General features: G+C 42.3%; 1 protein-coding gene across 1 annotated transcript in view; it reads left to right on the top strand.

Moving 5' to 3' along the window:
- CPS1 (carbamoyl-phosphate synthase 1) overlaps nt 1-24,187 on the top strand; it is a 90,931-nt gene extending 66,744 nt beyond the window's left edge. The window contains exons 26-38 of the mRNA XM_030952492.1: nt 242-436; nt 999-1,066; nt 3,754-3,829; nt 6,586-6,663; nt 7,983-8,090; nt 9,235-9,324; nt 10,635-10,805; nt 13,412-13,486; nt 16,293-16,391; nt 21,048-21,107; nt 21,966-22,078; nt 22,665-22,794; nt 24,051-24,187. Coding sequence (XP_030808352.1) covers nt 242-436; nt 999-1,066; nt 3,754-3,829; nt 6,586-6,663; nt 7,983-8,090; nt 9,235-9,324; nt 10,635-10,805; nt 13,412-13,486; nt 16,293-16,391; nt 21,048-21,107; nt 21,966-22,078; nt 22,665-22,794; nt 24,051-24,149 — 1,362 coding nt within the window. The 3' untranslated portion in view covers nt 24,150-24,187. The remainder of the gene's footprint in view (nt 1-241; nt 437-998; nt 1,067-3,753; nt 3,830-6,585; nt 6,664-7,982; nt 8,091-9,234; nt 9,325-10,634; nt 10,806-13,411; nt 13,487-16,292; nt 16,392-21,047; nt 21,108-21,965; nt 22,079-22,664; nt 22,795-24,050) is intronic.
- The last annotated feature ends 1,592 nt before the right edge of the window (nt 24,188-25,779 follow it).

Below are 25,779 nucleotides of genomic sequence, written 5' to 3'. Positions count from 1 at the left end.
GGAAGACTGCAGTAAGGTCTTCCTGGAGCTTCTCTTCTCCAGGCTGAACAACCCCATCTTTCTTAGCCTGTCTGTATAGGAGAGATGCTTCAGCTCTCTGATCATCTTTGTGGCCCTATGATCTGTCGTTGTTCACAGCAACCTGAAAAGGGACATAATCTAAATATTGGATTTTTGTTGTGACAGCTCTTCCTATTGAGATAACTTGGACATGACTGTGCTCCTTTCTGCCTTCCAACAGGGATGCAGTGGCTGCATTATTTCCGTAGGTGGGCAGATTCCCAACAACCTGGCAGTGCCACTGCACCAGAGTGGAGTGAAGATTCTTGGCACAGATCCTTTAAAGATTGACCAGGCAGAAGATCGTTCCGTGTTCTCAGCTGTCCTGGATGAGCTGCATGTGGCCCAGGCTCCCTGGAAGGCCGTCAGCACCCTGGTGAGTTGGGATATGCACCTGGGAAATGCTGAAGCAGCTGGGGGTTGGGATGTGCAGCTGCTCATCTTGATGCATTTCAAGATTTTGAAGGCATTGGACAGTTTTTTACTGCCCTTGTTGAAGAACTTTTTGATCCCTGGAAAGTGATGCTGCAGCAGCACTTGCAGAGGGTGGAAACTGGAAGGGGAGTGTCTTTAAAGCACCTCAACAAGCTGTGGTAAATACCCAGCAGAAGTTAGCATCCCTGACAGGCTGGTCTAGGTGTCCTGCTGGGCTTGAGATCTGTTCTAGCAGGTGGAGATGCAAAGGAGTAGAGATGTGTTGGCATTGATCTTTTTGCCCAGTGAAGCTCTGTGGACAGGGGAGGTCTGAAGGTGCCAGCTCTGAAACCAGGAAGTTTCATTCAGTGTAATTTGTGTTACACTCAGTGCAGGCTGCAGCCTCCAGCTTCTTTCACCTCCTCTTAATTGCTATTAAAGTCTAAATGCAGTTAGAATTGGAATTTTGGAATGACTTTAAAATATTTTCTTGTTCACAGCATGTTTTCCCTCCCTTTCTTTAGAGAGATGCAGTTGAATTTGCAAAGTCTGTGAGTTATCCATGCTTGCTGAGGCCCTCCTATGTTCTGAGGTAAGGCTCAGCTCTCAGAGCACAGCAACCTGGGGTATGAACTCCAAAAACCTCTCTGAGACAACAGAGAGAGAACAACTTCAGGAAATGTGTGGGAAACTCTGTGCTAGGTGTAAGTGGCATCGAGCTGCCCATGAGACACCTGCTCCCACCAATTAATAAAGCCAATGGAGCCCTGAAGTCCATCAGGCACAGATCAGAGGTAGAACATAATCACAAAAATCTCTGTTCAGCTGTATTACCTCTTGCATATCTCAAGGCCAAACCCACAAACCATCTGGGATATTCTTTCAGGTTCCTGAGATTGTTACCTTTACAAGTACAAGTCAGAAGATTGTTTGCCATCAGGAAAAAGAGAAGGGAACCTGCTGAGGCTGTTTATTGAGATGGGCATCTGTTTTCAGAAAATGACAGTGCATCTTTTGAGTTCAGCTTCTTATTTGCCAAGCTTCTCTGCTTACAGGCATGTTTTATGTCCCTCCACTGTGGCAGCTGCTTCTCATTAACCAGACATTGTACAGAGTCCCTCATTTCCAGCAGCCAGCCAGACTTTTTGAGGAGGTTACACCAGCACATGCACACAGCAAACTCACAAGTTCTGAATGATTGCTCTTCTCTCTGAGAAGTTTCTTCATAGCTGGGTGACTCAGCACAGAGAGGCACTTTGCTGGGCACAGTTTACAAGTGAAAATAAATTGGAGACAGGATCCTTTTCATATGGAAGACACACATATCAAAATGAAGCAGCTCAATATCAGTTTTTGGGGCTGGGGGACAAGCACAATTTTTATTTTAAAAGAAGAAAAGGAGAAGGGTTTTTTCAGCCCTGAAGGAAATATCCTTTAGAAGCAACTCCTGAATGTGACTCTTCTATTTGGTATCTGACTTGCAGTAGGGTTTCAAGAGAGTTAGAAAACAGCTCTCCTATCAGGAGTAAAGTTGAATATAGTTAAGTATAAGGTAACAACTGCTCCTGATGTCATTCTCCAGATATTAAGGAACATTTCTTTTATCCTGTTGTTTCCATCTGTATTAAAACCATTATAGGCCCTTTCTGTGTTAAGTATTTGCTAATGTGTGTTAGTGCAGGGTAGGGGGGCTTCAGGGAGAATGATGAAACTGGAGGATGTAAAACTTGAGGAATAAGAGTGTGAAAAGCCCTAGCACAGTCCTCTGCCTGGCCTCTGTCTGCAGAGCAGCAGCAGTCCACAGCTGGATTTTTTCATTCTCTGAGCAGATATGACCTTTAATATTGGCCAGTTCCCTTGGAAAACTGAATGCCTTCCCCCACCAGTTAGGTACTGTGTACACCAGCTCACATCTTCAGTGGTACTATTGACACAAGTTCATGGATTTATTGAACTCCATTGATTTACATCAGCCCAAGAGGTAAATATAATCACCTAGGTACCTGTGTCTATTTATCTTAGGCTAAAGTGGCTGATTTGTGGCATAGATCCTGCTTCCACTTTTCCCCCACAGCCTCTGTGGACTTACCCAACAAAGCAAAGGGGAAGCTGGGCATCAGTGGTAGAAATGGGAAATGTAACATCTTTTTTTAAATAAGATTCTTGTCTTTAAAAAGGACTTGAATCACATATTCTGGACCCATGTTCTCCCAGATGCCCTTCTCTGATAATTCTGGCAGTTACAATGAAAGCAGCTTTCAGATATTTGCTGTACTGTGTCCACTCCCTTAAAGAATGAGACATTATGGGAAGAGCACAGTGAAATGGCCAGCAAAGAACAGCCTTGGATCTGGATTGACACTGTCACAACCACTGCCAGTGAGCCATGCAAGCCTCACTTCAGCTGTCCCTGAGGAGCAATTGGGCTGAAGTCAGCCAAGTGTGTTTGTCCTGAGCTCCTGGGGAAATTCTGGGCCTTACTGGGGCTGGGAGGCTCAGGAGCCATCTCCCCCAGCTTAGGGGCACCTTCAAGGGCTTGCCTCAGGAAGGGCATTTGGCAGCAGTGCTAAGGCTGTGAGAACACAGTTCTTCCTTTATTTCTCCACTCTGGCTCTGGAGATCTCCTGTCTTCTCTTGGAAGGATAATGGAGGGTAATTGGGTACCACCTCTGCCTCTCACTGGGTCAAGAGCAGGGCAAGTGGCTGGAGTCAGGAGCTTCCTTGGCTAGTCTGCCATGCAGAGGTAGTTGGTAACCTTGTGAGCCCTGTGCCCTGGTGCCTGACACTGATCTCTTCCTAGAATTCACAAGGGAGGCTGACTGGGTTCTCCTCTGTTGAGTTTGTGAGGTCCCCAGGATGAGGTGAGAGATGAGGAATCTGACTCCATGTTCTCAGAAGGCTGATTTATTATTTTATGATATGATATATTATATTAAAGAATGCTATACTAAAAGTATACTAAAGAATAGAGAAAGGATCCTTACAGAAGGCTTAACAAGAATGAAAAATAAACACTGGTGACTGACTCCTCAGAGTCAGACACAGCTGATGGTGATTAGTCATTAAAGAAAAACAATTCAGATGGAACCAATCAAACATTCACCTGTTGGTAAACAATGTCCAGACCACATTCCAAAGCAGCCAAATACAGGAGCAGCAATCAGATAGTTATTATTTACATTTTTCTCTGAGGCTTCTCAACTTCCCAGGAGAAGAAATCCTGGCAAAGGGATTTTTCAGAAAATATGACAGTGACACTCTCCTTTCCTCTTCTTACAGTGGGTCTGCAATGAATGTTGTATTCACTGAAGAGGAAATGAAGAAGTTCTTAGCAGAAGCCACCAGAGTCTCCCAGGTACCTCTTTGTGCTGCCAGCTCCTTTTGTGTTCCCCTTATTTGTTTCATCTCTGCTGTGGTTTCCATCTCTTTGTTTCCTTATTGTGTCTTCCTCACTCTTTTCCTTCCTTGCCTGGGGAGGAGACAGTTTGACTCCTCAGTTTGTTCCCTAACAGATAATATCAAATATCCTTACTGACCCCACCAGGATGCCTGCATGGAGTAGGAAGAGCTGTTTTACCTGCATGTACATTTCTGACCAGTTAATTATGTAAATAGATGTAGTCCTCTGAGCTGGGACCCTTCCAGGCTTGCCAGTGGCAGGTTATGCCAACCAACATAGAAATGGCAACATCTTTCACTTAATTTTCTCAATTGTTTTGCCTGGCTGCTTTGAACAACTAAATACTTCATCACTGTTTAGAACAGGGCTGTGGCACCATAAACACTCCTAAAAACAGTAGGTAAGAATAAATGAATCAAAGAAGAACTCCCTGAAAATACAACTGGTTGGGAAAATCAGACATATTGCTGCTTTCTCAGGATTCTTAGGTGGTTAAAGCTTGAACAAGAATTAAACCATGAGCTTTTTAAGTGTATGAGGCACATGGTGCAAGTTTAACTTTTCAGCAAGAAATGGTGGCATGAAAAGGGGAGATATTTTTCACAGTAATAATATCCTGAAGGATGGTTAGTGTGGAGGCAAGCAGACCACTTATTACCATCTTTGAACAAGTTTTAGAGGAGTAGTGCAACTGTCACTTCCATCAGAAGGAATTCTTTCCCTATTCTCAGAAGACTGTGGGCTCATCCTCTGGTAGTCTGCAGGTTCTTAGCAGAACCTGCTAGGAACCTCCCAAAATGGGATTTTTGGGCCTTCCAAAATGCCTGATTCCCCTCTGTGCTTTATCTGAAGCACTGCTTTGTGTTTACACTCATAGAAGCAGAGCAGGCAGCAGCCTTAAGCCCCACTCAGTGGGACACATCACTTTTTGGGTGCTGGGTGGCTTTGTGGTGGCCCTAGAGGAGGCTCTAGCCCAGAAAAGATCCCATGTCAGCTACATTTGTCACAGCTTGGCTGACTTGGATTGGGCAGTGCTGTCCTTTGGTTCTGAGATGCCTCATCCCCGGTGCAGGAGGCATTTCTGGTAGCTGCATTTGTAGAGTCCAGCCAATACATGACATATTCCTGGGGGAAAGAGAGGGTGTTCCCATGGGATCCTTATGGTATGCGGTTCTGCTACACACACAGGGCACTGCTGCTGACTGCAAAAATGACCAGTTGCACACCAGGAGGTTTTGGGTGCACTGGTTCTGGTTCTGGTCCTGAAGAGACTTACACTAGATTTACATGCTATTTTTTCCTAGTGTAGTCAGACTGCCAAGGGAAGAATTTCTTCCTTCCTCCAGTGTTGTGTATTGACAAAAACTATGTTATACTTGAAGCCAAGCTAGCAAAAAGCAAACCAGAACAAAATTATAGTGTTCTGCTTTGACATTAGAGAGGCTTTTTCAGTCTGGTCAAGGCTTTGTGGCCTGTGAGTGGTTCCACAGAAGCTCCCAGTATTAGTAGAGCTCCTTTGTGGGACATAGGCTCAGTTTTTCTGGTTCCAAAGCCTTACCTAGTTCTGCTTCATCCAGCAGAACTCCACCAGCTCTTGTTCTGTTGTTGTAATGACTTTGCTGTTTCAGTGCTGTGTCATTATGACATTTATGTTGTCAATAATGTTCAAAGCTTCTAATGCAGGTTGAGACAGATTGAAGTAAACAAGGTTGTGTGCACATATAAAATCTTCAGGTGAAAAACTGCAGCAAGACAGAAAGGAACAGGACACAAGCCACTAAATTTATGAAACAGTGTAGGCTTCAGCATTGTCCTTGCCTGTGAATTTACCCTTGCACTGATAAATGGAAGGAATTGTGTCTTGTAACTTCTGGAGTTGCTTGGTATTTTTTCAAGAGGAGCCTTTAAACATGCACAAACTGTCATTTATTTCATTTTATTCTCTAATAAATAATAGGCAGTTAATGGTGGCTAGGACAGGTAAAATGTTGAGAGACAAAGCTGGCCAGGAAGAACGCATATTAGAGTTTTTTTGGAGCAAGTGTCTGGAAGGAGAAAGTATTAGAGGAGAGTGGAGGTGTGTGCTAGCATCCCAGAGACAGGCAGGAAGAAAAGAAAGGAAAATAACTACCAGGGAAGGTAGTGAGGGTCAAGGCCAGGTTGATCCTGGCCAGCTATAATTAGTGACAACCTTTCCCTGGGAGACTTAGGAAACCAGGCAGAGAAATTAGAAAGGAATGGATCAGTTGCATAAAATACATGACTGTAAAATAGCAACAAGCCACTCTACAAAGTCATTGAGAATAGCAAGGACCAGTTCCTCTGTGAAGCACCATATCCAGTGAGGTGGCTGGGAGGCTCAGAGCAAGGAAGAATTGAAGACCTTGCAGTTAAGGGCTGTCTTTAGGAGATGGGATTAGAGGTCACTGGTTCCATGCATTTCTTGCTATTTTCTTTGTACTATAACCTCTGCGGTTTTGCCCCCAAATTTCCCTGTCCTGGTGTTATGGAGAGCTCAAACTTTTTTGCATCAGTAGTTTTGGGGAACATTGTACCAAGTTTCCCCCATTATATCTTTGCAAAGTTCACTTATCTGTGTAAATGAGGATATTAATAGATTGTTCTTCTGGTTTTTTGTGCTTCCAGAGGGTCCTAGGTGGTCTACAAATACTTTCACAAAAACATTCTAATTTTTTCTTGTCTTGGTGCAGGATTACCCTGTGGTACTCACTAAATTTATTGAAGATGCCCGTGAGGTGGAAATGGATGCTGTAGCCAAGGCAGGAAGAGTAAGTACTTTGCTTTTCTTTAAAATTAAACTTGTTTTTTCAGGATCTGAGATCTGCAGAAATGTGTAATTTGAATGATTTACTACAGAGCCATGGATTCATGCTGAGGAGAGTAAAGAAACAAGAAGAATTCATCTTAGCCTCAAAACTGTTGTGCTTGAAAAGCTCCACCTCTCTGATTGTATACATCTAACCAGTTATTTTTTTAAGCATTGCTTATCCATGTAAATGAATCCTTTTGAATATAATTTTTACCGGATTTGCAAATCACTACCTTCAGAAATTACTTTCTTAAGAACTTTATCATGGGTTATGGAATTACCACAGTTATTCCTTTTTTTTTTGCAATTTTGTCTTGCCTTTCATTACTCAGCAAAGGCAAAAAAACCCACGAAGTTCTCAATTAACAGAATTTTTTTTTCAATTTTATTTTTAACCAGCAGACACAATCACTTTTTTTGGTATTGAGGTTGTATGCCTTGATGCAGTCAATTCAATTTAAATCCTTAGGCCTGGATTTCCTCTGTTTGCTTAAAACACCACAAAAGAGGGGAAATAAAATTATATACCAGTGATGTCAGTTCATGCTTGTTCTTTGTGTTCTGGCAAGCAGAACTCAAAAAAGCTGGCTTAAAGGCTCCTTAGCTTTTACCTTCTGAGCCCACATGTATGAGAGAGGAAGGAAGCCCCAGGATCTCCAGGCTGTGGTAGGTTTTATCATATTCATGATTTGCTTAACCATAATAGCAAAGACATTGATGTGGTCTCCTCGCTCATATGCCCAGTGTCTGCTTCAGGCATATTGTCCCCAAAATTTTGGGAAATTCACTTTTTTTCCCGCTCCATCTGTATCCTTTTTCAGCTACAGTTCTGCTCAGAAAGCTGGGCTGTGCTGGGGAGGAAGGAGCAGTTTCTGAGAGGGTGAAGTGACCAATTTTTTTATTTGCAGGGTGCCCCGACGAAGGCAGGAATGATGAATCTGGCTCCATATTCTCAGAAGGCTAATTTAGTATTTTATTATACTATATTAAATTAAAGAATACTATACTATACTAAGAATATAGAAGGGATACTTACAGGATGCTAAAAGGATAATAATGAAAATTCCTGACTCTTTCCAGAGTCCCAACACAGCTTGGCCTTGATTGGCCAAAGAACACATTCCATATGAGCACAACACAGGAGAAGCAAATGATATAAGAATTATTTTTCTTTTCTCTGAGGCTTCTCAGCTTCCCAGGAGAAAAATCCTGGGCAAAGAGATTTTTCCAGAGGATGTGAATGTGACAACCAATGAGTGCTCGCCTTGCTGTGTGCAGGTCATTGCCCACGCTGTTTCAGAGCACGTGGAGGACGCAGGGGTTCACTCAGGAGATGCCACCCTCATGTTGCCCACACAGACCATCAGCCAGGAAGCCTTGGAGAAGGTGTGTGTTGCTCCAGCACTGAAAAGAGAAAAGGAAATGAGGGTTTGACTTTGCTTTCCCCGCACCACCAGTGGAGAAATCAAATCAGCAATGATTTTTTTAAGACCAGTGTACTATGTGCAAGTGAAGGATGTCAGTGTCCCTGTGATTGGCTTCATTATCTGAACTGTATCCCAGTGATTTAAACAGTGCCCACTTTTAGACCCATAGGATTTTTTTGTTTCCTGGTTTAGAACTAGCTTCTGTAGCAGTAGATTATTGTCTAATTCATACATAAGCCATGGTTCTCTTTCCACTTCCTTTTCTCCCACAATACTTAAATGATTATGTCAGATGTATGACTTTCTAGCTGCCTGCTTTTCCAAAAATATTATCAGGATGAATGAACCTCACCTAATCTTGACTTTTTCTCCTTTCAAGAATAAACCTTGTGATACAGAGTTAGTTGTTAAGATGCATTTTTTACATGAAATGTGCCGTGCCCCTTTATGTCATCCTGTTAGGGGTTTGCTTGGAAGCCAGCAAAAGCTGTAATGCAATGATCTGTGCTCCAGCTCTGTTTTCAAGAATGTCCGAAGTCTTGTTTCTGAAAATAGCCATCTCCTGGAGCAAAGCTATTCAAACCCTTGTATTGACACACCTGGGAAATAAGGCTTTCCTCCCAGTTTATTCCAGAATGTTCCTACTCAGTCACCTCCCACTGATCTGTGGTGGCACAGGCATGTTGGTGAAAGACTTTCAGGACACTCACAAAACTGATTAGTTATTTTCAAATAACAAACCATTATTCATTATGTCACCAAGAAAGGTATAAAGACTCCAGTGTAGGAATTACTACAGGGCAAGTCTTTGATTCTTTGTTTTTCTTCTTCTCCCCTCTGCTTTCTCACACACAAAAAACCTGATTTTTACTTATGCCCTCAAATACACTTCAGGCTCTAGGTTACTAGGGAAATTAAACATGTTTGCTTCTGAAATAGTGCTATTGCCCAAATGTGGGTATAGAGAAAAAAACAAGAGAGATGATGTTTAAAGAAATCCACAAGTGTAGTGATTTATTGCCATGGTGCTCTCTATTTTGTGGAACTTGGTGTGTGTATATAGAATAAATAATTAATACTTTCTAAATTTGGTTTTTTAACAGGTAAAAGCTGCTACAAAAAAGATTGCAAAGGCTTTTGCCATCTCTGGTCCATTCAATATCCAGTTTTTGGTGCAAGGCAGCAATGTGCTGGTAAGAGCTGCTGTGAGTGTGGCAGGGCCTGTGCTGTGCTGAGCTCTGTGGGTCCTGCACCTCTGCTGGGGGCATGGTGGCAGTGGCAGCCAGGGCACCAAACCTGCCTTGGCAACTGGTGCCACCCTTGGTCACACAGCTTTCTCTGCCTGTGTGGCAGAGAGCATCCTCCCCTGCCTTCACACTGAGGCTGAAGAGAGTCTGCTTGCTTTGTCTGTTTCACTCTGGGCTGCTGTCCTTCCCAAAATTGTCAGTTTGGAATAGGATGGGCAGCACTGGGACCTGCACCTCACCCCATGTACTGGGTAGCACGGCTTTTAGTTCTCCAATATCTTCTCTCAGATTTAACTATTTTGATGTTGAATTAAGCCTTCAAAGGGATTGAAAAGAAATCAAGACAATGTAAGTGTTTAAACCTTTACTATAAGCTATTAGGAAGGTTATCTGAATGCTCCTAGTAGCTATTAGCAGCAGAAGTACAACATTGTCTGACCCTTTCTGGGTAACAGTTGGCTTTCTGTTGCTAATGGAAAGAGGTCAGAGGAATGTGAACAGAGTATGACTGAGGATACAGTGGATAGGAAGAAAGCTTGACAGGAAACAGAAGAGATGCATTATTGGTAAAAAATTCCTGTTTGGGCTATGAGTTGAGTAAAATGTACTTACTGTTCACCTTTTCTCTGTTTCACACATAGTCATTCAGAAACTCTCCAGAGGGAGAGAGCAGAGTTTTCCCTTCCTTGCTTTCCCACAGTGGTGCCTATCTTTGTACAGTCCCTGCTTCTCACTCGTACCTTCACTATTCTTACCCCCTTTCACTCCACTTCAATCTCACTTCCAGCAGTTCCTCTTCTGCTCCTGAGCTCCAAGAGAAGAACTTCTGCAGAAGTTCTGCAGAACTTCTTTGGTACTTCCCTGCCTGGCTGAATGGCTGCCACATGTGGGTGGGGGAGGTCAGCAAGGACAGTCCTGGCATTCAGGAACTGCCATCACCATGGGAAAAGAACAGCTTGGACTTCTGGAGGTTGTTCCTAATGCCTGTGCATATGTTCCTGTGAAGTCTGGCTCCCCTCAGCTCTGATATTCAGACAGTAGAGATGGATTCTCAGCTGCTTGTATCTCAGGCTGGCCATTCCCCACCCCTCTTCCCTCTTTTAATAATAATCCCAATCTCTGTGTTTCCTATTTGACAGTCTGAAGAATATGTCTGCCAAGAGGATTCAGGGCTTATTTAAAAAAATGTGAATCAATGTATTTTTTTTCCTGCACAGTGCCTGACCCTGCTGTTTCTCTTTTTTTGATGCCACCAGGTGATAGAGTGCAACTTGAGGGCCTCACGCTCCTTCCCCTTTGTATCCAAGACTCTGGGGGTGGACTTCATTGATTTGGCCACTAAAGTGATGATTGGGAAACAGGTCAATGAGTCATCCCTCCCCACAATGGAACATCCCATTTTCCCATCCAGATATGTTGGGATTAAGGTATGGTTTCCAAAAGAACCACAGGAACCCACCACAGAGCCAGCACGTAGCACATTAATATACAATTAGTACTTTAATGCTCAGAGAGAACAATTTACTCATTGGCCAAAGGTCAAATTGACCTTTTGGAGTTTCTGTCAAGGTAATCTGTTTGGAAACTTTAGAGAAAAATCAGAGGAAAATTATCCAATGAAACCAAGTCTTCCTTTATTTTTAGCATCTAACCTACTCTGAATCCTGCTTATGAATTGCATAATAAATTTACACTCACAGAGCTGAAGTTCAGGCTATTTCATAATACTGTATAGTACACATGTGGACATGCATAACTTCGTGTGGTGGGTGCCTCCCACATTTTATCTGCAGGACCTGGGTCAAGGGCTGTGAAATCCACATCATCCCCTTTATATACACCACTGGTTAAAATAGGGGTGGAAGCCTTGCATCCTTTGATTTCAATAAGGCCAAAGTTTTGCTTTCCATAATTGTTATGCTTGTATAGGACCCAACAGAATAAAATGGATGGTAGATATTTTTGAATGCTTAATGGAAGGAAAAAAAAAGGTGATAATAAAAAAATCTAGAACAGTGGTGCAGAAAATCCAAAGGATAATGAGAATTGTTTATACAGAAACTTTCAAGCCCTAATAGCTTCCATATAAAGTGAAAACTGAGGAAGCAGAAAACACCTAACATCTTTTTACTAATAAAATGCTCAGAACTATTAAAATGCAAACCAAATTTATGTCCCAAGCCAGCCAGTATAGATATATTTTTACATTTCATTTCGATGTCACAGATAGGCATTATCCAAAATTCAAACTTGAGACTTTTTTTTTTTTTTTTTTTTTTTTTTTTGGTAAGCCTAATTTATTTTTGTACATTTCTACTATTTAGACCTGGGGCTTCTGCACTGTTGTTAGCTGAACTGCCAAGAGTTTTGTCTCTCCTGGGAATGCTGGCTACAGAGCAGAAAACCCAGCTTTATTCTTGAAAACTTCCCTACAAAGCTCTTTATACTGCTTGCATTCTGAGTGGATTTGTCAAATATAAAAACCTGCTAACACTTTTGGAAATGCTAAACTTTGAAAAACATCCCAGTTTAGCCTGTTTGTTGGTATTCATGCATCATATTTTCTATCCTCTTACAATTTATTGCTAGTAGTATTTGCATGGACATAGGATCTGTTTTATTCAGCAGTTCTTGAGAGAAAATACAAAACTCTTTTCTTCTTTGTCAACATAGCTGCTCCTTGGTGGATTTGAGTACCACTGTTTAACCTTTAGTGACTGAAATACTGTCTTGCCATGTTTGCTTCCAGACTGGTGCAAGTGTCAGGGCCTGACCAAGATGAAATCCTGAGTAGAGAATATCTAAGTTTTAAATAGGGTTCAGTGGCAGTACCAGAGTCTGCTCCTGAGGATGCATTTTCATGTTCATGGCAGATAAAAACTAGGGAGGTGGTAGAAGGCTTTGCTGCTTGTTACCTTTCAAGACAATGTACTATAATAATCCATGTATGAAATGTATTAAAATAATCCATCTTGAATGTCATATCTCTGCTTGAGTTGGCCACTGTAAACATTTTCTCATTACTTAAAGTGGAAACAAAATTGATCTAAAAGCCTCAAAGACACACAACACTTTTTGAGAAGCCTTTTGAATTTCTCCTGTCTCACTTTAACTGGTCATTGTTAGGTGTCATGAAGCAGCAGCTGTATTATCTTCAGTGTTACCCTTGGGGACCTCCAGGGACAGAATTATGGCTTCAAATTTTAAAATAGATTCGTTTCTAAGCAGAAATCTTGCTGCCTTTATGTAAATACCATTAGTAGTTTAAGACATGGAGAAGCCCCCCAGAAAATTACTTGGTAGTAAGAAATTTGTTCAATGTTTGTTACATGTGGTCATTGGCTCTTTAACAGAGACTTTCTTTTCCTCCCTCCCCTCCATGTTTCTTATTTTAAGATCAAATGAGACAAGAGGACTCAGTGCTGTGATCTAAGTCCTCAGATGATGATAATAATAATAACAACTGTGATCAGAGGGCTTAATATTAGCAAATAAAGAGAAAAAAATACAAATGGATATTTGTGGATGGGGGAGGAGGGAAATATGAAATAATTTGCAAAGTTTCATCTTGTTTGTCCCAAAAAGGTGCATTCTTGTGGAATAGTTTTATTTCTGCAAATGAAACATTTAATGGAGAATAGCATTTTCTGGAAAACCAACTAGATTCAGGTAGTGTCTCTTCTTGTTCTATGAATTAAGTGTTTCAGAGCTTTTTGTTTAAAAATGTGTCCTTAAAACCATACTGATAATGGGCTACCACTGATTGAAAATCTACCACTGGAATGTGAGCAGTATGCCAGAGTTGGATGATTGATTTATTGGTGGAATAGATGGGCATTGGTTCCAGTCCATCGTCAAGATGCTGAGAGAATTATTTTACCAAATAGTTCTTTGCTTATCAGCCTCCACCACTGCTTTTTTTGGATAAATTCATGTCTCTTTCTGTCACTCCCAAGTGTAGCTGGAATTTTTATATTTTTTTAAAATGATCCCATTTTTATTCTTTCTCCCTCCTGCCTCTTTCTTTCCCCAGGCCCCAATGTTTTCCTGGTCCAGGCTGAGAGATGCTGACCCTGTTCTCCGATGTGAAATGGCCTCTACTGGGGAGGTATCTTTTAGATTTGCTTTTTGTTGTTGTTGTTTTTTAAAACTAAGTTGACTTTAAACATCATGAATCTTTGAAAGTGATCTTATTACTGCCTGAATCATGATGGCATCTGTTGCTTCTTCAGAAAATTGAAGACATCTTTCTAAGTTGCAAAACCCACAATGTCCTGGAAAAACCAGTTTTTTTCAGCCACTGGATGTCCCTGTTTACCTGCATGTCAGCTCCCTGAGTAGGACCTGGTTGGTGTAATAGCCTGAAATGAGTTTATTTGAGACTTGTTGGGTTCTGAGTGGCTGTTTTATGACTCATGAGCTTCTGAAAAACAAGTGGTGACAGCTCCCAAACCGCATGGACACTTGCTGCAGTGATGATGTGGAGACCCCTGGGCATGAGTGGTTGGTCTTGGGATGTGCCAGTTGCTTAAAGGCAGCAGAAATGTGTGGTGTTTTCTTGTTGCCTTATAACAAAGTGAAAGAAAGAGACAATAAAATGTGGTGGCTGCAGGGACTGTGGGCATGATGAGCCTGGGCAGCGTTCTCCACTCACTCTCTGTGTAGCCAGGCTGTGAGGTGCTGCTGGAATATCTCCTGGTGTGGTTATGGCATGCTGTGAGGGCACAGGGCTGGGCCAGGCCCAGCATCCTCACCCTCACAGGCACAACTTTCTATCCATATCACTTAACTCACATAGAACAAAAGGTTTCTTCATGATTTATTGCTGAACTATCAATGGTGTCCGTAGATACACCCAAGTGGTCTTTAAATTCTGTGTTCTGTTACTTCTAGAATGAGTTGCAGTAGCAAAAACTTATTCTGGGCCAGAATACCCTCTTGGAAAGTGATTAAACACTCAGGCAATTTGATCAGGCTCAAGTCTGCTGCACCATCACTGGGCAGGTGGCAGATCCTGGGCTGCTCCATTGGATGTGAGCTTGGGTATGTCCAGAGGAAACATTTACCATTTTAGTATGGAAGAGTACCCAGATACAAAGTAAGAACAGCCTTGGGCCTCCTACATCTCTCCAGAATGACTTTATTTTACTCTTCATAATGTGCTAGAAATCAGTATTGCAGAAGATTTCTTCTGTATAGTTAATGGGCAGAAAAAAGTCAAGTGACTTCTGTGACTTCCTGATTTTCAGAACAAAATAGGATATAGAGACAACCTCCTCACCAAAAAAAAGCATAAAAATGTAACTAGGGACAAGAATTATTTTTCTGGGCTTTATACAGAGTTAGAGATTACCATGGTCATAAAGGAGGGATTATTAACTTTTATGAGTTGGAAAGATCCATATTCACAAATGCCATAAAGTGTGACAGTTATGAAAGTCTTTCTTATAGTGAAGTAAGGATAATAACTTGCTTTGGGTAAAAAGCTCAGTTATTCCTCACAGACATTTTTCACATACTTGGCTTGATCTGGGCTTGAATTTGTCACATCTGTCTGGCAGAGATTTATTTTGCTGGAAGCCATGGTTCCCACAATAGGAGAAGACAGTGCTGGGGTCCCTTTGAGTATTGTGGCTGTGAACTATGCCATAATGATAAACCTCTCCTGACAGGCTGGGAGCCTACAAGGGAGGGTCTGTCTGTCACCCTGAAAAGTCCAGGAATATAGAACACATAGCAACATATAGAAAACATAGAATATTTCATGTTGTCATCACTTTTTTTTATCCCTTCCCTTGTGGGATTTTTATTTGTTTAGTTCTTTTTTTTTTTTTACTTCAGTAGGTCTGGCAAATCATAATTTATTTTTTAGTGAAATGCTGTTTTCTGCTCACCATGGTGAGACCATGAATGTGAGGGCTCACTCTGAGATGGGAAGGAGCATAAGAGGAAAATAGGAGAGCAATTCTCAATCAGCTCATTCAGCTCTTTTATCCCATCTATATATGTTGGTAGATTTGTTATTTCACAGAGAAAAATCAGTGACAGTTTCTGCTTCTGATTGTTTTTCAACAAGTGTGAAGCTGACCAGAAAAAGTAACGGTTGGTTGGTTGGTTTTTATCTTTTTAAACTTTCACAAAAGCTCATGAATTGCTCTTTTTGTCACCAGAATTCCAAATTTTGGTTAGGAATGCAGTTGAGCTCTTTCAGAACATTGTTATCATACAACAGTTTGTCAGCAACTGAGCTCCACATCCAATTCTGAATGCTGGAGAGCTGTTAAATTATTCTTGCTGGTTTCTTCCCCACCTGTTTCTTTAAAATTATAATTTATTTTCAATAAATTATTATTAATTGGCCTGATTGCTTTGTTCTTAAGTAAACACTAAAATTTTACTTGAATTTTGTTCATTAATGGACTTTTAATGGAAAAGCATCTTTATATTCTGTGGTTTTCCTTCATGAGCAATGCCAGGTGTACATGAGAGCACAAACCCTGCCTTACCCTGCTTTGCAGGCACAGAGGAGCATGTCTGTGTGCACAGCTCTCACTGGTGTCTAAGCCTTCTATAATGTTAAATAATTTGCAGTGCAATCCCAAACACTGGAGCAGAGGCTGTGTACAGCATCCCAATAACTTAGCAGAATCAATTGTTACTTCTCAGTGTGCTGTTTGAAACTAAAGCATTGCTTATTCCTCCATTTTTGCTTCATTCAAATGATGAGATTTGTCTGCAATGATTTTCTGATTTATTCTGTTCCCCATGCCTGCAGGCTCCATGCAAAGCAGTCTGTCTTCTTCACACAGAAACAAAAGATCCTATTTGAAAATGTCATTGCTGTTTCTTTTCAAAGCGCTGGTTTTGGGTTGTTTTTGGTTTCTCCCTCATGCATTCTTTGTGCCTTTCTGCAGGTTGCATGCTTTGGGGAGGACGTCTACTCTGCCTTCCAGAAGGCTCTGCTTGCCACAGGGTTTACATTTCCTAAGAAAGGAATTTTGATTGGAATCCAGGTGAGTCCTAAAAATCAAAGCTTAGAAAGGACCAACACAGAGGAGCTCAGTAGCTTTTGCCTTGATTTCATTCATGTGGCTTTATGGCTTAAATGTGTTTCTCTGCATTTCATCCTGAAGTGCAGTGGGACAGTGAGGAGCAAACACCATGGGGAGATCTTTACTGCATTCAGCAAGGCTGGTCTGGAGGGTTTTCCCTCTATCTGTAACTATCAGGGTCTCTTGGCAACTACAGAAGTTTTTTCTGTCACACAGAGCAACTGTCAGTGATGACAGCAAGAGATGAAACCCTAAAATCCAAGCTCTAGTGTAGCATGGAGTCAGGGCACCTGCAGAATCTGCATGCAAGAGGCAATCCCTTTGAGGAGGTAGAAAAACCAGAAGTTTGTGAGCCAGAAAAGAAGAGCCAATGCTACATTTTAGTAGGGATGTTTCTGGTTTCCACACTTTGTCAGAACTACCTCCTCAAAGGGATTGCCTCTCTTATGCAGACCCTGACTGCATGCTAGACTAGAGCTTGGGTTTTAGGGTTTCATGTCTTGCTGTCATCACTGAAAGTTGCTCAGTGTGACAGAAAGCTAAAATGATGTCATTATGAGAATGCTCTCCAGTGCAATGTTTTCTGCAAAGAGCCTTTATGTGAGGAAATTCCCAATGGGTTTTCCTTAGGAACAGCCCTGCCCTTTTCATAGGCCTGGATCAGCAAGGAGGGTGTGTGTTTGAGGATGAAAACACACAGAAAAGGAAAATAAAGTCTTGGTTCTTTATCAAGGAGTAGTTACTGACTGCATAAGGTGCTGAAATCAGAGACATTTGTAAACTTTAGGATGTTCCTCAAAAATTCATGGACTTCCAATACAACTAGAACATTCTTGGGCCCCAGAAAACCATCTGATTGCTTCCTACCATTTTCACATTGTGCTTGCTTTAAGCTGATGCTCTACATGATTGCATAAAGCTGATAAAACAAAAACCATAGAATAGATGAATTTTCCTGTCAGACAACTGGGGTGTGAAAAATGTCTTTGGCTGTTTGCGCCAGCAGAGGATGTGAAGGAAGTGTGTGAAAAGTGGCCAGAAAGGAACATGACTTCTGCTAACAAGGATTACTGCTGAGTCCTTAAATGTCAACATATATACACACATCTGGGGATGGAAACAGTTGTTCTAAGTTACCTCTAATTAGCAGAAAAATTGCTTGCTACCTAGGTAAAGTTTAAAAGTTCAGTATGAAACTCTGGGCAGTTGGTACTGTAGGTCTACTGTATATACTGCGTATTTTAAAACAGCATTTAAAAAAGGAGAAAAGCAAAGACAGGAGGAGAAAAAAGGAGAGAAACCAGTGTTTAAAATTTAAGTGTATTTTCCAGATAGCAGCTAAAGGGGAATGGGCAGAAAAGGAAGTCATTTTAGCTATAGAAAGCATTTATGTAAGTTCTGTGTCAGTAGCTGTTAAACTGAGCCAAATGTTCTTTGTACAAAGGTGTTAAGAAGACAAAAAGAAGGGAAAAAGAAACGATAAATAAAGCCCAAACCTCAACTCCACAAACCTTTTAAAAAGAATAAGATTCTGTCTTTTTAATGAGTGGTTTACAGTTTATTTTCTTACAAAAGAAACTTTAAGTGATTGATCTGTTGTTTTAAAGATCTCTCTGCATCTCAGCATATTTCTTTTATAATTAAACTCCAAATCAAGAGTTGGAAAGCTGATTCTGAGAAGCAGGCATTGCCCCTCCCCAGTCTGGAGATTGTCACCTATGTACTTTTCAATGGTCTGCTTTGAAACAGAGGGGAAATAAAGCCCTGTGGGAAGGGCAGGTTGAAATGTTGACCTTCACCTGACATGTAGACTACAGTGGTCTTTGAGTATTTGGCTGGAAAAAAGGGGAGTCCCTCTCTGCAGAAATAAGAGGCACAAGGAATGAGGCATCAGGCAGGCTGTGAACACCAGCACTCTTCTTGTTTCCATCACAAACATGAACCCACCTGCCTCGCACAGGCAAAATTGTTGGGGTGTCCTCACAGGGAAACACAGCCTCAGAAGGACAGATAGCACATAGCCTCTCTCAACCATCACTGTTTTCAAATGCCAGGATGGTTTCTGCAACCTGTTCTGGTGCTCTGGGGGCTGATCATTGTCAGGGACACACACACACAAAGCTCCCCTGGTTGTCTCTGAGGAAGCTGCTGTGATTCACCTGCAGCAGATGGTGAGCTCAAAGCACACCCCAATTTTGAAGGCTTCATTGCTTCATGACTAGCACCTTACCCTGATTTTTAGAATGAATTTTTATCTATTGCAGAGGAAGAAATAAGAACCAAAATGGTCCTGAATTCTGCTTCTCTCCAAAGCAGCTAGATTCATATTTCAGTGATTTGGTATGCTGCACATTTATACCTTTGCTATTAATCATGTTGAGGTTAGAGGACACTGCTTTTTGAAGGTAAAAGTCAAATGGATATAGGTAACAGGAGGAGAGAGGGAGATCTTGGTTTCCTTGCAAATGTTTCTGGGGTGTTTTGCAAATCAAGATCAAATGGTGCTGCTGTGATCTGCAGCCCAAACTGAGCGCAGTGTGCCCAGGCAATGAGCCCACCTTGCTGGTGTGCAGTTCCAGAGGTCACCCTGCTGGTGCCATGCTGAGCTGGGGATAGCCCAGTTACCACCCAAGGTCAGGCAGGGGAGTGCTCCTTGGCATCCAGGGGACAGCACAAGGCAGGTTGGGCAGCTGGTGGGGACTGTGAGCCTGCTGGGGTGTCCTTTAGCTGAGAGCACTCAGTGGCACTGCCCAGGACAGGGATCCCCAGGGTCTGAGGGGTCTGATGCTCTTCCAGGGGAGATGGAGTATGACTTCCATAGTAGACAAATGAAACTCTGCCAGTTTATGGCAGCTGATAACCTACCTCTTCCCACAGTCTGGAGAAATCTGTGATGCTGAAACCCTGACTCAGCCATTAAATAATTTATATTTTATGCAAAAAAGTTGAAAAGCTAGTTATTTTCTTTCCTGATTGGGCTATTCAGTGATATCTCTGGGATGGAGTGCATCTGTCTTACACACAAGATGCAGAAAGCATTAATAGACTATTTTATTTTTAAATCTTGGCATTGCAAGTCTGTTGTCTCAAGGTAACCTTCTGCCTTGATTCCTTACATATCAGAATTTTTGCATCCTCCACTGTGGGTTTGGATACAGATCCAAGATTCTCATAGGAGATGGGTTGGCTTCATTTGGAGCTGGATCTCAGTGAGAACTGATGTATCTGTATTGAATGAGCTAAGGATGTAGTTCTTTACAAACAGCAACGCTTGCTGGAAAACATGAGGGGTTATAAGAAATGGAACTTCTCAGATAAAGGAAAAAAAAAGGCAATTCTCCTACAATAAATACCTTCCACTAAGTAAATCTGCTTGTACTTTTCACCTTTAGTAACTAATGCTTTCTTACACAGGTTATTTCAGCCAGCTTGTAAATCTGAGGCTGTTCCAATGCAAGCTGACAGCTGTAATTTCTTTTCATAGAGAGGCTGTTTTATGTGTCACAAGTGTTCAGTACATGTTTGATAGAAGTTTATAATACTGTTGTGAAAGCCAACACCCCTGACCAGAAGGCAGAACCACTCTCCCTGACTGGGAAGCTGCCAGCCCTGTCACGCTGTATATTTATGTTTTCCAGCTAATGTACAGAATGAGATGGCTTTCAGAATGAGTGCTCAGGAAAAAAAACAACCCTGTTTAGTCCTTTTCTTCTTAGGAAATTGTTGACCCTTCAGGATATTGCTCTCTCATCCATAAAGGTTAAGCTATCAGGAGCTTGTAATAATCTTATTTGCAAATGTGTGTAAGACCAGAGCAGGCTAAGGTTAAAAGCAAGGTTTGTCTTGCTTTGGGAGTGAGAAGGGCATGTGTTGTATGTGATATTTGCATTGCTGTACCTTCAACATCCCAGAGATACTTAGGCTGATACTTTCTCTCACCTGTTACTCTAAAACCACTTGTTCGAGTGGAGATGTGTGCAGGAGGTGGTTGTACCTTTCTGAATGATGTTGAGTCTGGAAATGCATTATAAGACAATCTTTCAAAGGTGCTGTAAGTCAGGCATTCAGGTCCCCATGGGAATGTGGCATCCCAGTGTCCTGACTCCATGTCCATATTCCCACAGGACTTAGAAATGCACTCACACATGCACAAGCTCTTATTTGTGTGAATGTGCAAACAGAGCACTCACAGGCAGCCCAAAGCCATCCATACGTCTTATCTGCCAGAAGAGAAAGCAAATGTTTGAGCAATGATTGAAAATATATTTAATTAAGAACTGAGGAGACTCTAGTTGGTGTATTTGAGAAGGAAATTGCCTAGATATTTAATATAAAGTAGCAAATCTTTAGTGGTTGCAGTCTGACTTAGTATGGGAGCAGTTACTCTGGTGTAACACAATATGTCTTAGTTCAGAGTCACTTGGGCTTCAGGATCCAGACAGTTTTCTTGGGAATAGTGCTGTACATGTACATGCAGACATTTCTGTCCATGCACACACTCAGCACAGAAAGGTGAATTTGCCTCTTAGCACAGTGTGGAGGAGCTTCATGTTGCCCAAAAATGTACTGTTCCAAATCCTACCTTTGTTGCTATATCTAAGAAATGTCCTTTTTCAGGAGTCCTTCCGCCCCAGGTTCCTCAGTGTAGCAGAACTGCTGCATGAGCAAGGCTTCAAGGTAGGTGGTTCCACTTAGTTATAGCTGGGGAGCTTTCAAAATCGCACATGTCCCCAGTCTGCTACAGGAACGTTGGAGTTCCTTTGGGGACAGAGAAGAAAGGGTGTTTTCAATGTACAACAGGGATTTTTAGCTGAGTGATCCACAAAGTCAGCAGGTACCACCCAATTAAAAGTTTTCATGTTTGTTTAATTGAGAATATGGGTCTGTTGTGAGGGCAGGAACAACCCTGGCTCTGCAGCCAAGATGAGATTGTACACCTCTCCAGGAAATAAAAATGCCAATGGGATGCCATGTATGGCAGGAGACAATGAAGGAAAACCCTTTTGTATGGAGTATATCTGTATAGTGCTGCATTTTCAGTGACACTCAGGCTGCAGATACATGAACTTTGTGCTGTTTACACCACTCTTGTAACTCCTCTGTATTTTGCACACATATCTCTATGGAAAAGCAGCACAGCCACAGAAGATTGGTGAGGGTTCTGCTTTTCAAAACTTAGCACTAGGCATTAAAAAGAAAATAAACATGGCAAAAAAAAAATACAAGTGATTGAATTTAAGCCCTATTGAAAGTCACAGGGATTTAGGTTTTCCTAAGCCACTTCACTGCTTCTGGAAGTGTTACTACCATTCACTGGCTATCATCCATCAGGAAATCACAGATAACAGAAAGTTGGGAAGGTTGTTCTGTTCTCTGTGTGTCTGTCTATACGGAGAGGCACCCTTTTTATGAAAAATGCTCTCCAAAGTCAGCTCTGACATCAAGGCTGTGTGTTGGGTCAGGCCCACATGAGCTCAATGAAAAGTTTCGGTACTGTGAAGTATATAATAAATATCCCTTTTTTCCCTCGGACAGCTTTATGCCACAGAAGCAACCTCAGCCTGGCTCAATGCTAATGGCATCCCAGCAAATCCTGTGGCATGGCCATCACAGGAGAGCCAGAGCCCCAGCCTTCCTTCAGTCAGGAGGTAAGAGACCAACCCACCTTGTCCAATGTGTGGTTACAATCCAGGACAGCAAATACAAGGGGTAAATTGATGATCCTGTTGGGATCAATGGTAGGGATTTAATGGGGCTTTGAATTCAATCCAAAAGTTTTGGTTTATCTGATTCTGTCTGGAGTTGCCACTGCAGGGAGGTTTCAGCTTAATGAGTATCTCATTGCACAGTCCTGTTTAGTATGGCTTAGATGTATTGCTCCATGCTATATTTTCATACAAGGATACATGAAATCTGAATATTTAGCCTTTTAATGACAGTTAGTCATGCCTTTAACTGAGGCATGACTGACTGTCATTAAAAGGGTAAATAAACATCTCAGTTGTGCTGAGCTGTATCAAGGCTGAATATTGCTTTGCATTGCTGACTAGAACTGAAATAAATCCAAAATCCTGAATAAAGCTTAGTGCCTTAACCCCTCCACCCTTGTTTCTTGAGCAAAGACTAAGCTCAGATTACATTTTTCAGGGTTGTTTAGCTGCTTGCCTGTGCTATTATTTTGAGGTTTTTATTAGGAAGGATAGACTGTCACACTCTTGTGCATTGTCTCTTCAGGCTGCTGAGGGATGGGAAGGTAGATCTGGTGATTAACCTGCCCAACAGCAGCACCAGGTTTGTCCATGATAATTATGTGATCAGGAGGATGGCTATTGACACTGGGACTGCTCTGCTCACCAACTTCAAGGTACTTCCCATATTGTTCTTCCTCCTCTTAAACATAAGAGCCTTCAGAGCTTCCAAGCCCTTGTGACCATAGATTCCAGTCTGTTTGGACCCTCATTATCTCTGACAAATAATGCATCTGAAAATCATGGCAACACAGTGGTTTAAATATATCTTCTTTTTGCTACTATACAAAATGACACCAATGGCAACCCAACCAAATCAAACCAAACAAAAAATTATAAATTCTGAAGTCCTCAGTCCTGCATTGTGCAGCTGAAATTGTTGCTGCGTCATTTTCACTTCAGAGCAAACATCTCAGAGTTGCATGTAACATCTTTAAATTAGGCATGGGAAGTGTTTTTTAGTGGAATATTATCCTGGTATGCTCCTTAAACCTTACAGCAGGATGTAGCTGTGCTTTCTTGAGTGATCCTTGGGGCAGTCCAGTTCAGAAGTGCCGTCCAGGTGGAGTTGCTGCCTGTCCTGTTGCAGTCCCAGTTGCCAGTCACTGTGGGTTTTATGTAGCTCCTGACAAAGCCCTTCACACACTGATAGGGAATAAATATGAGGTAATGCGAGGTGGGACTCCTGCTGCCAGCAGCACCTTGCCTTCATTTTTAGGGGGCTTTGACTGTCACAAAAGAGCCTCATCTGGTTCTCATTAAGCACAGCAGCCAAACTCCCTCTGATTTAGGTGAGCACTGACATGGAGCCCAGTGCCTTTAGCTGGTGTCCAGCTGTTCAAAGTCTTCTGCTGTGATTGGAGTGAGTGGAGGGCAGGGAGAATGACAAGCTGAAGGTTCACAGGATGATGGCCAGGCATGGTTAGCAGGAATGGGGAATTGAAGATGCATCATTGCCTACTAGCAAAACACCTTCTGACAACTACAACGAAGGCCCCCAGCCAAAATTTATTACCACACCTGCTTGATGCCTTTCACTGAACTGTTTGGATTGTAGAGTCTTAATCTCTGAGTTTGAGAGAGGAAAACAAGCCTGGTTCTTTACCTTTGGGCTGTAAACAACAGCTCTCATGGGACAGAGCTGTCTTGCAAAGGAAGCCTGGGCACATCTGCATCTCTGCAGCTGGACACACAGGCGCCAGAGGGCTGGAGCCAGCTCCTGTGCCCAGCCACCTTGAAATTGGTATTGATTTGGATGAACTCAAGGACTGGACCTGCACCAGGAAGTTTCAGGGTGGCAGAGCAGAAGTGTGGAGCCTGCTCCGTCATGCAGCCTTGCAATGCTCAGTCCTCCTCTGCTTTGTGTTGACAGGTGACAAAGCTTTTTGCTGAAGCTCTCAAATACTCTGGAAAATTGGACTCCAGGAGTCTCTTCCACTACAGACAGACTGATAATGGGAACACTGCATAGAACTCTCTCCAGCCTGCAATCTTACTGCCTCTGGTGCCTCAAAAGAGAGTGGATTTCAGATCATCCACCTAACCATCTTTCCATGTATTTTGCTTTTGTTTGGTCTTTTTCAGCCTGCAGATTTGATGGGAGAAAAAGGCTGCATGTGTCTGTCCTAGAATTGCTCCCAAGTTCTGCTCAGTCCTTCAGGCTATTACCATTACTATTTTTTACATTCTCATTCAATATTGTGAATTCAGGTGGCTCTTCCTGTATCATAAAGACTCTTTCTCAGCCTTGTTTCTGCCTTTTAAAGGGGAGAATTCCCCAAAGAATTCCTACATATTGCTGTCCAACACTTTGTGCCGTGATTGTGGGCATTAAAATCAAATCCTTTGAAAATGAAGTGAAAGTGTTGCAGTGCTTTACCCCCTCCTAGTTCAATGACCCTTTCACTTCCATGCCACCTTCTCTGCTGCTTTTTCAGCTCTGGCAGCACCTTCTGCTGCTGTCTGTGGAGCAGATCCCTGCTGTAGCACGTGGGGTGTGTTTTCCTAGCTGTCTGCAGGGCAGAAGGGCTCAGCAGCTCTGTGTCATGCAGCACATGCAGGGCCTTCTCTAAACCTGGAGCAGCTAAGGAGCAGGTGCCTGGCTTGCTTGGCCTGCAGGGTGCACACAGCACACCCAGGAGCTGGGAGCATTCAAAGCTGGACAACTTCTCTGATACTTGCTAGAGTAAGCTGAAGTGGAATGTTTTCTTCCAGCCACACTCTGCCTGCCTGGGGTTCCAAATCCAAGGCACCTTAGGTACCTACCTCTTACATATCCCTCAATGCCTGCAGGCCCTTCCAAGAAATGCTGCTGCCTCTGGTGCTGGGTATCTGGTGGTGGAGCTGGCTACCACCTAGCAGTGCTTTTTGAAGCTGCAAATAGTGCACTGAGGGTGGTCTGGGTGAGATGAGCAAACCTGGGCTGCTTCTTGTGTGTGCTCCCAAGTTCCCTTGAGTCCCAAGAAGCTTTGAGTGTGGAGGAGAATCAGGGTGAGGAGGTTTTCAGTTTGTTTGTTGTTTTTTAATTAATACTGAAACATATCAGGAAGGATATAAAATCTGATGAGAGCTGCTACTGATATGAGCAAAGGTATGAGCAGAGTCTGTGTTTGCCTTTAGTTACCAAGGGACTTTCTGAACACTAGGTGTCAACTGCCAAGACCAATTTTTGAGCCAGACTTTATTTCTAGTTGCCATCCCAAGTGCTCTTTTCATGATATTCCTTCAGTACTATATTTTGTGATGAACACAACCCTGCGTGCTGTGCACAGGGAGAGCTTTGCACTTTTAGAGTAGAGATGTTATTAGAAAAACTCACAACAACAACAACATGAAGCCCCAAACCAACCAAAATTCCAGAAGAGCCCAAAGGCATCAATTGTTCACCCATTCAGTTGTGAAATGGATGACTAATGGTGGTTAATGAAGCAGCACTCCAAAGGCAACCTGTGCATGTTTTTTCAGTGGCAAAAATCCCATTAGCAGCTGGTGTCATCTCACATCCACCCACCCTGCTTTCACCTCTAGTAGAGAAAAAAGCAATATCTTAAAACATCTGTATTCTCTTGTTCTTTTTTTATTTTGTCACTCACCTTATGAGT

Source organism: Camarhynchus parvulus, chromosome 7 (assembly GCF_901933205.1).
Source record: "Camarhynchus parvulus chromosome 7, STF_HiC, whole genome shotgun sequence".
NCBI classification, from domain to species: domain Eukaryota; kingdom Metazoa; phylum Chordata; class Aves; order Passeriformes; family Thraupidae; genus Camarhynchus; species Camarhynchus parvulus.
The sequence above is the reverse complement of the archived record's forward strand: the minus strand, read 5'-3'. Positions and strand labels throughout refer to the sequence as shown.